The 10,364-nt window shown below is 43.7% G+C and overlaps 1 protein-coding gene across 1 annotated transcript; it reads right to left on the bottom strand.

Moving 5' to 3' along the window:
* Window positions 1-1,675: 1,675 nt before the first annotated feature.
* Window positions 1,676-4,707, bottom strand: TCF21 (transcription factor 21). Its single transcript, XM_006059289.3, has 2 exons — window positions 3,970-4,707; window positions 1,676-2,225 (listed from the first exon to the last, which is right to left on the bottom strand). The coding sequence occupies exons 1-2, from the start codon at window positions 4,417-4,419 to the stop codon at window positions 2,136-2,138; spliced, it is 540 nt and encodes a 179-aa protein (XP_006059351.1). The 5' UTR covers window positions 4,420-4,707; the 3' UTR covers window positions 1,676-2,135.
* Window positions 4,708-10,364: the final 5,657 nt, after the last annotated feature.

The raw sequence follows: 10,364 nt of genomic DNA on the forward strand, positions 1-10,364 counted from the left end.
AAATTCATTTGCGGTTTGGGGTTGTTATAGAATGAGCAAGCTGACATTCGACATTTCTCCAGGGGCCGCCTACGTTGAGAATTTTTTTTTTTTTTTTTAGTGTTCTGTATTTTTAAAAAATTTTTAAACTTTGTGTTGCGGTATAGCTTATTAACAGTGTTCAGAGTTGTGATAGTTTCAGGTGAACAGCTAAGGGGACTCAGCCATACATGTACATGTAGCCGTTCTCCCCCAAAGCCCCTTCCCCTCAAGGCTGCCACATAGCACTGGAGTGCTCAGAATTTTGAATATTCGCTTTGTAAAATCGTCAGTGGGAGCTCGGAAAATTTGCTGAAGTGGAACACAAACAACTGAGTCACTTTGGGACTCATCTCTGACTTGAACTCTGGATCCGCAGGTCAAGAGTCGACTGTGCCTCTGGTAGAAGCAAATGTGGGAAAGGTGGAGATGGCCGGAGCCTAAAATGATCTCTTGAAGGTCACGTAGAGGGAGAGGGGAAACCAGGAGGAGGGAAGCCTGATACCCTGAGAGTGCAAGTGACAGGCATGCGGACGAGGAACCACCCGCGTTCCCAGTCCCCGAGAACGGAGATGCTAACATGGTAACTCTCTTTGGGAGAGAACGTCCCTCCTGTACAGCGGTACCCCAGGTCAAGAGCATTCCCCCGCTCCTTCCCCTCTGGCTGGGTTGAGGGCTCCACCACTAAGCGGCCTTGGGGGTTGGATGGAGGTAAGGGCAGGAGCAAGGGCGCTCTTACTCCAGGTACCAAATCGAGCTGAGAAAAGGGCGAAAAAAATCGAAAAGAAAGAGCAAATGAAGCGGAAGTTTCAAGGCCCTCTGCGAGGAATAACAGTATAAATAACCGAAGACGTCTTGTAAACACTGCGGTCATAACCCCGAACATTAAACAGCCCCGGTGGCATCTGGCTCATCGGCCGCCGCGGGCTGCGCTGGGGCAGCGAGGGAACCCGGTCCCAGGCTCCTCGGACTCGCCTCTCTGTTTATCTCAACTTAATCTTCCCCAACGAGCTGTTCCGTAGCCTGGAAGATGTTTAAATTAAAACCCAGTCCGCCGGAAGTCGTGGAGAGGCGCTGAATGCACTGGCTAACGTAACAGAAAGGCAGGCATGCGCGTTGTTAGAAGTAATTCATTAATTATTAAGAAAACTATATGATACACATTGCAGCCCCTCGAAAATCGTAGAACACATTCCAGAGGTATGGCATTTACATTTTTCATCGCTCCCTTTATTGCTTCACTCGTTTGCAGTTCTGGGTTGCGTGGGTTCATGTCTGCACCTGGAAGGTTATAGAATGTGGGTTTTACCTTCCTGCTTGTGTTGGCAATTACACTGTGGGATACCTGAAAATCAGATTTTTCTTTTTTCTTGAATTGTATGACTGTTCTTAACTTTAATCCTTCCCTTTCTTTGTTTAGTTACATTATTTCTATTTGTCTTAAAAGTAATCTGCACACTTAAGACTCGTTTCTTTTTGAGGTTTCAGTGCAAAATATGATTTGCACCTTCATGGTGGAAATCGTACTTAATCATTTTCTCTCAAATAAGTTTGGATTGAGGTTCAAAAGGACCACTTTTATTATTGACCTGCCCCCATGGTTCCCCACCTTTCTATTCCAAATATATTTTCCAAAAATCACACCAAACGGCAGGGCTTTTAGCAATATAAAGAAAGATTTATTTTTGAAAGTAGCAAAACTTGTTTGAAAAAAATATATCTTTAAGTGAATTACTTTATAAATGTGACTGTCAAAGTCAGCTATTCTATGATCTACATTTTACAACATATTGTACAAAAGATACACATTGATAGGCTCTTATTATCTATTTATATATTTATAATTACATATTGCACTTGGACCAGCAAGGCTCGCAGAGTCATTCACGGTAGAAGTTAATAAAGTTAAATAGATGGGAATCGTTGTAAGTACAGTTGATGTTTCTCTGGTTTGGAAACGAATCTCCTCGTCGCTGTAAAGTGTTCTCGCGGGGTGGGACAGGGAGAGGAGAGCTGCGAGGGGGAAGCAGAGACAGAGAGCGGGGAGGGCAAGGGTCGCCTTCCCCGGGGCCAGCTCCCCTCGGGAGCGCGCCTTTCCCAGACTCGCACCTCCAAGGTCAGGACGCCGTGGTTCCACATAAGCGGCTGGCGGTCACCACTTCTTTCAGGTCACTCTCGGGTTTCCCGGCCACCATAAAGGGCCACGTCTGCAGGAGAGAAGAGGGTGGAGGAGGTAAGTGGCCGTGGAGGAGGGGTGGGACGAGGCCGGAGCCGGAGACCAGAGTAAAGACCGCGGGTGGCGGCAGGCGGTAAGTTGGAGAGGCCCGTTATCTCTGCAATTCACTCTGTGACCTAATGCGCCCTGTGACTGGATAAAGTAGAAAGCGGTCTTGGCGCCAAGTCACAGCTCGAGGTGATAGAGCAAAGAGGGGCTCACACTAGGTTCTAAGTGAAAACCCAAGAGAAGCACAGCCCGGCGGCAGATGCCGCGGTGAGACTGAGCAGGGAAGCCGAGAAGGATCTCGAACCGCTGGGCATCGGGTTCAAGGTGAAGCGCCCTTCTGGCCCTGGTCAGGCTCTTCTGAGGCCCTGGTCAGGCTCCCAGCCCTCTCGCTTTCACCCCCCAGGGATTTCACTATTTCTAACTTTCATTCCATCACAAAGGCGGGCTTTTCATCACCGTTTCGAGATTAATCGCCAGCTCTTAAAAACAAATAATGTTAATAAAAGAATATACAGGCGAATTTTCAGACTGTCTTCCTATAAGGCTGAGCAAACACAGCTTTCTCTTCCCTTCTTCCTGATATTTATCATAAAGCTCACTTAAGGTTTCTTAATCAAGGATGAAGGCAGCAACAGCTGTAAATGAAGGTACTGCTTTCATTTTAGGTCCAGATTTTTAAAAGCTATTTACTCAAGAAAACTTGACTCTTAGTGAAAGGAAAAACACTTTCTATAGCAAAATATGGTTTTGCAACCCCCTCCCACCCCCACCCCCACCATTCCTGAAACCAGTTCAGAGAGAAGACCACTCAAACCTTCAAACCTGTCTCCCTAGTGCTGACTGATAAGAAGACTTTTAAGAGGAAAACGTCTCCTTCTTATCATATATAAACAAAGGTGCTAGTTAGTTTTTGTTTTTCTTTAGAGCCCGGAACCCTTAAAATTAAATCAAATGCAAAGAGGGAATGAAAATACATTTCTTAAACAGTAAAATGCCTTTGAGAAAAATATTAGGTTCAATGAGCATTACTTATTAAGATAAAAAGTAACATGTTCTTAAATCTTGAAGGAGAGTGACCTATTTTAATATTATTTATTACATTAACAGTCGTGAGAATGTACTGATTATGCTGATATTTGCTAAAACTTCTGGGATTCAAAAGTGTTAATCCATCGACAGAAGAAGTGCAGAATATTTGAACAGTTGATAACTTACGTGACAGTTATTGGGGGGCACGATGTGTTCATATGTAAAGTTCTACGTATGGAAGACTTAGGGAAAGAAACAGAGTGGGATGTTTTTATTTACAAGAAGTAGAGGAGGAGGGAGATCAAGTTCTACTCTGGGTAAAGGAAGAATAAAAAGATTACTAAAATGCCTCCTTAGCGCGTAGCATCTCCTCTGTGTCCTCTGTCCGGCACCAGCCCTGAAGGCACTGGTGCGGGGGATCCCTCCTCTTTGCCAGCTCAACGTGCTTGCAAACTCTTAATTGGGCTGCCACGTCAAACACTCGCATAAATCACCGCGTTCCGCAACTTGGAAGGCAGAGAGCGAGGATCGTGTGGGGATCGCCCGCACGGTCCCCTAGAGGCACTGGCTGGCGGTGACCAAGATGCGCGGGTCCCAGCCCGGCGCGCACCCTGACACCGGGGACCCACTGCGGGCGCGCTGTGTCCGGGGTGCGGGGAGGGGGGAGCGACACGCCGCCACCACACCCGAAAACTTACCAGGTTGACCGGGTGAATATAACCGTTCTCGTACTTGTCGTTGGCCAGGATCTGCCTCAAGTGGGCGATGTAGCTGGACGCCAGCCTGAGCGTGTCCAGCTTGGAGAGTTTGGTGTCCGGGGGCACCCAGGGCAGGGTGGTCTTGAGCCTGGAGAAGGCCTTGCTCAGCACCCGCATCCGGGCTCGCTCGCGCGCGTTGGCCGCGTTGCGTTGAACCTGTTTCCCCTCCTGGCTGACACCGCTCAAGGGGCTCTTCTTGGTGGGTGCCTTCCTCCTCTTGCCCAGGCCGCCGCGGCCCTTCTGGGGCGACCCGGCCTCGCAGTTGGAGCTCTCCTCGGTGCTCTCGTTGGAAGTCACAAACTCCTTATTCGAGTCCATTTTCAGCCCGTCGCAGTCCAGCATCTCCACCTCTTGAAGATCCTCCACATCGCTCAGAGAGCCGGTGGACATGTTTGGGGGAGAGGATGAAAGAGAGAGGGAAGGGAGAGAGGAGAGAGGGAAGAGGAGAGAGAGACTTCGAAACCAATGAGCCCCCGAATGTGGAGTATGAGGCGGCCACCTCGGGATGGGGAGCCGGGAGGTGGGGGTCTGGTTGGGTCTCACACCCTTTTCCTCTTCGCAGAGTCGGGAGGAGAAGCCGCGAGGGCTTCTGCGGGCAGGAAACCGACGCGCTGTTTCCCCACCCCCGGAGTCGTGGCCGGAGAGGATTCTGAGAGAGCGCGGAGGAATTCGGTGGACACTAGGAATTTATCTGGGGAATAGAGAGGCGGATCCTTGCCGCCCAGGGGAGGGGCCTGCCAGGCCCCAGCAAAGCTCTTAGACCCCTTTCACAACCCGAGGGAAACTCTCACGCAGGGCCCCTGATTTCCAACTTGTAATGGAAACCAACTCCACCGCAGGACGTGAATACCAGTCACCTTCTCCCACTTTGGGATGAACCAGGGAACACCGGGGCCCACCCAAGCTCCTTTCCCAGGGCCCATCTCTTAAGGCCGGCTTTCCTTCTTAAGAGGTAATAGCTGACTCTGTCTGAGAACTTTAGGAAAACGACCACATCTCTGCTTTTTCTGGGCCTTAAACCCACAGATCTCATCCCCCAGCTCCCCACTTCTTCACAGAAAACACCAATGAAAATCTAGACACGAATCCACCACCTCCTGCCAACACTATAAGACTGTGGCTTTTCCGAGATATCTTCTCACTTTAACTGCGGCGAATTAAGACAGTAGGTGCTTTATAGGATCTTTAGGGTGATGACAGAAAGTACCAAAAAATCCACTTGCGCCTGGTCACTTTAAAGATATCAAGGAATTGCCCATGTGTACACAGCAGGCATAACCATTGCACACCCACCCACGACACACACATTTAAGGGGGCGTGGGGGGAAATGAGATAGAGTAACATGGATTTATGGAAAGTATTTTGTTAGTTGATAATCTTTTCTTAATGAAATTAAAACTTTCCCCTTAATTTCTAGAGATCCATTTAATATTGTCTTAAAATGTTAGTTGCCTCAGACATCAACTGGTCCCGTGATGTCTTCTGCTTTCTGCCCTCCCAATGCTGCCTTCTTTTGGCTAGCGGGATTCTGCTTGTAAGGCTGACATTACAAAACATTGACCAATATTATCCAGTTAAGAAAGGTTCTTTTTTCTACCCCTAACTCCAGCCCCGACCATCTTTCCTGGAGAAGAAGAAAATTCAAGGAGTAAGTAGAAAAGCAAGGGGACCAGAAATCGAGTGATTGAACGACATCGATGAAATGAAACCAGAGACACAGAAGGCATGGATCTCTCTTGCTAGTTCTTCTCCAGGTTTTCTTTCCTTGGAATTAGGCACTGAAGTTGAGGGGCTGGAGCAGAATGTAAGAGCGGATTCTGAGCTTTTGGCTGGGAATCTGTACCCCTCTGCTAAACTGAGATACGGTATCTCTAATCCTGGGCTCAGCTGGGAATTCACTAACCTCTAACGTTTTGTTTTGTTAGCAAGGTCTTGTTTGCTTTCCCCCTATGCTGTAAACTAAACAGATTGTCAGCAAATCAGCCTTTATTAATGAATTAGGGAGACCCCCCCCCATAATATCTTTGCCCAGGATCCAAAATTTGTTAATCACCAGTGTAGAGATTTATGAGCTCTCTTATTTTCTGTTGTTTGTGCAGGTGGAGATTTAAATGACCATATCCACTACCAAGATTTATTACGAGAGTGATTGATGTTATAAACCAGGAAAAGGACTCTTCCCACAGCAGGGATGATAGAAATATCAAGTTGAAGTTGCCTTTGTCTTTATGCACAAATGACCCAGCCCTACAACACAGAAAGTATAATAATTTAATCTGAGATCCAAGACAGCATTAAGAGAACACTCAACAGGCCTGTTAAATGTTTCCCCTCTGATTCCCAAACTAGATTTCTTTGATTTACCCTCCCTTTTCTCAGTCTTGGTAAGACATGAAAGTTAAAAGTTATTTTTAGACTAAAAGAGCTATGTGAAAATGGGCATTGACCAATACTTTGTGAAACATGTGTATGTGTGTGTGTGTGTGCGTGTGTGTGTGTGTGTGTGTGTGTGTGTGTGTGTGTGTAGATACTGAGATATATGCAAAATAACCACAGATTATTTATTTGGGCTCTGGAATGGGATGATAATGAAGAATTTGAACTATGGATTTACCACATACAAGGCTAGTAAGCTCAGAAGATTTTACTTGGAGTCCTTTTCTTACTGGAGGGAGAGGGTCTGGTTTTCTGCTTCACTTCAGCTGGTAAACTACTGAGACTGTGGGATAATAACAATCATAGTGATATGTACAACTGACTAGATTTCTGCTGTCTGATTTTCTAAGTCTGAAAGTGTGCAATAAATATCAATTTCTTAAAAATAGCAATTTCTAGAAAGGATCAAAATAGCTTCATGTCACAAGCTGAGTTTGTGTGTGTGTGTGTGTGTGTATGCAAGCGCCTAGTAATTAGTATTTTTTTTTAAGATAAGTAAGAATTAAGTCCAGTTATCCTGCAGTGACACATTTAGACTGGGAAGGATGAGTGGATTGATAATGAACTTGGGATATTTGTAAAAACTCTCTAAGTGATAGCTACCAGTTTGGGAGCAAGCTATGAAGAAGGCTGTTATTTAGGTACCTTGATGTGCAGTCTTGAAGACAATAGATTAATATGAATAATACCTTTTCCTCTTGACATTTTGTGTCTACCCTGCTAATAAACACTTAGGGACAGGTGGATGGGGGGGAATGACTTATTGTTGGATTCTACCAAGAAAATCAGTTAAGCTGTAACTTAAACTGTGCCAGATTCTCCCAAAATATAAACTATAATTCTGTGAGAAGAGACGCATTTTTGAGAAACTGTATTAACTCTTTCGATAACAAGAGAAATCCTTTCAACATTAAAGTTTCAAAGAGCTAAAGAGAAAACCAGTGGTTTGAGAGCATGAGGTAGTTAACTGAAAGTTCTTACCTTACTTTTAAGAGAGAATTTATGCCCCCAAAGACATCTGGCCAATTTGTTGCACACTTCTAACAATTTGCTCTGCAAGAAAGGCTATCTTTGAAAGATTTCAATGCTAAGGAAAATTTATCTCTAAAAGTAGTAAAATGAAGATTAGACGTGGAATGTATCCTTGAACGTAAATCCTGGTTTATCAACTGATAAATTTTCAGGAAGTTCAAATTTGATTCAGTCGCACTTGGATGGGATAATTTGCTTCCTTTTTTTATGAGAGGAAAAACATCAAGGCTTCTTTTGAACTGACTTCATCTTCCATCACATTCTCTTTCCCAGGGGAGTAGAAAAATATGTCTTTAAATTTGAATTTTAATCCTTTTCTCATACTCCCTACTATTTGTCCAAGAGGCATACAGGCTGGCAAATTGGCAAAGGTGCCAATTTTCTCTTTGTTTCTTCACTGATAATTAACACCTCCAGATGTGCTATTTTCTTTGTTTGATGATAACCACCACCAGTTCAACTATATGCTGACCTTGCATGCAAATTGACACCTCTTTCTCCATTGACCATCATTGCCCCTGTATCATGTGCCATTGATGGATTACTTTCCATCTTCAGCTTATAAGACTATTGGAATTTGACTCTATTTTATTAAATTTTAACTTATTTTGTTAAGTGAGCATTATCTCCCCTTACTAGTTCTGAATTTATAATTTATAATTTGATGCTGGCCTGTTATATTTGGCAGCCAAAGTGCACGCAGCACTAGTGAGTGAGACTGGTGGCTAATGGAGGACATCAGTGATGGTGATGCTATTATCTTTACCTGGCATCATTTTAAAAAAAAAATTTAGTTTATTGAAGGATAGTTAATTTATAATGTTATGTTAATTTCTACTGTACAGCAAAGTGGTTCAGTTATAAATATACTGTATATACATTCTTTTTCATACTTTTTCCTACCTAGCAATGTTTATGATCAGTATTCATAAGTTCTCTTGGTGTTCACCTTACCCTCCCCCTCCTTTTCACATTTAATTCGATGAATTGTATATCCAGTGCTATAACACTGAAGTTTAAAGCTGGAAAACAACAGTAAAGTCCAAAGAAAGACCCATCATGGCTTTTAGACCCAAGAGTTAATCTTATATTCCACGTGCTCCATAATGTAACTCTGACAGCAACCAAGCCTGAGCACGTGAAGGACAGAGTCTACCATAAGGAGCAAGTGAGCTGAAGGAAACTTAGATAGTGAGAGGTAAAATTCTCACATTTCAAGTTGATTGTCCTCCTAAGTCTTCTAAGGCTGACTTACTTGATTAGACCTGCTCAGTATTAGGAAAGAAGAGAGGAAAACCTGAGCAACTCTCCTCTCAGGTGCCATACGAGGTTCTTAACCTCCATTCTCCCATTGCATCAACAGAATCTCTCCTTTCTGTTGTCATCATGAAAGGAAGAACTGCTATGTGAAATGAAAATCTTTTTTTAAGTTACATTTGAAGTGTAGTAGATTTGCAATATTTCAGGTATACAATAAAGTGACTCAGTTATATATTCTTTTCCAGATTATTTCATTAAATGTTATTGTGTGTGTGTGTGGGTGTGTGTGTGTGTGTGTGTGTGTGTTAGTCGCTCAGTCATGTCTGACTCTTTGTGACCCCATGGACTGTAGCCCACCAGGATCCTCTGTCCATGGGATTCTCCAGGCAAGAATATTACAGTGGGTAGCCATTCCCTTCTCCAGGGGATCTTTCCGACCTAGGGATCAAACCCAGATCTCCTACACTGCAGGCACATTCTTTACTGTCTGAGCCTCCAGGGAACTCCATTAAAGGTTATTATCAGATATTAAATATAGTTCCCTGTGCTATACAGTGGGTTCTTGTTGTTTATCTACTTTATATGTGGTAGTGTGTATCTGTTAATCCCCAATTCTCAATTTATCTCTCCCCCGCTTTCCCCTTTGGTAACCAAAAGTTTGTCTTGTATATCTGCGAATCTATGAAATGGACATCCTAATAGTAATGTGTGCCAGAGACTTTCCACAAATAACAGTGAAGTTTTAGAAAAACCTGCTTGAGTGATGACTTTTCCATATCTTCATATAAAGCCTGAGCAAAACCTCCCAAGTTTTCCTAAAAAGAATAAATCTTAAGTATTATATGAATGATACCTATAAAGCATTACACGTTTTTTTTTTTTTTTTTTTTTTTTTGGGCGGGGGGTAGTTGCTTCACTGCATCGTGCTCGTTTCTGCTGTACTACAAAGTGAATATACATATGTGTATACACATATGCCCTCTCTTTTGGATTAATACGGTTTATCGATGGTGATAAAACAGAGGCCAACTCACTGTCAGCCCCCTGCCCGTCAGATTAGGAGAAGATGGGCATTACAATCAAATCTTCCTTCTGGTGGTTATCTGTGTGTAATTACATCCCGTGGCAGGTACTTTGAACCTTGAGGAGCCAAGAGTCATGAGTCATGTAGTTTAGCTCCTTGGACCATCAAAAAAGTACTCAGAGTGTGACTCTTGACCTCATGAGCATAAAATATTTCCAGGTAGTGTAGAATTTTAAAACAGAGCCCCAGAGGAATAGCCTCTTAGAACTGGAAGGGACTAAGAACCCAGGAGGCTCTACATGGTCATGGATTCTGTGCAGGCTCACATAAGTGGCCAGCCACAGCATTGCCACTTGAACTTGCAACCTGATTTATCTTATAATGCTCCTCTACTCAGAAATATTGCTTTGAATTACTTTTCTTATTTGAATAATAGGAAATGAGTGAAAAACTTATATTTTGTTATCCAGTATTTAGTAATAAAGAATCTATCGCAATTGAAGCCTGTCCTATACAAAATGAGGTAGATTTGAGCCATCCTTGGGTATAATGGTTTGAATTCTGTCTAATGGGTTAAAGTCA

The sequence above is a fragment of the Bubalus bubalis genome, chromosome 10 (genome assembly GCF_019923935.1).
Source record: "Bubalus bubalis isolate 160015118507 breed Murrah chromosome 10, NDDB_SH_1, whole genome shotgun sequence".
Lineage (NCBI taxonomy): Eukaryota > Metazoa > Chordata > Mammalia > Artiodactyla > Bovidae > Bubalus > Bubalus bubalis.

What these genes read in the sequence shown, in the direction of transcription:
- TCF21 (XM_006059289.3), bottom strand. Translation starts at nt 4,419, where the DNA reads ATGTCCACCGGCTCTCTGAGCGATGTGGAGGATCTTCAAGAGGTGGAG. An exon ending in ATATTCACCCGGTCAACCTG is followed by an intron (nt 2,226 to 3,969) that starts GTAAGTTTTCGG and finishes TCTCTCCTGCAG; the next exon opens with ACGTGGCCCTTTATGGTGGC.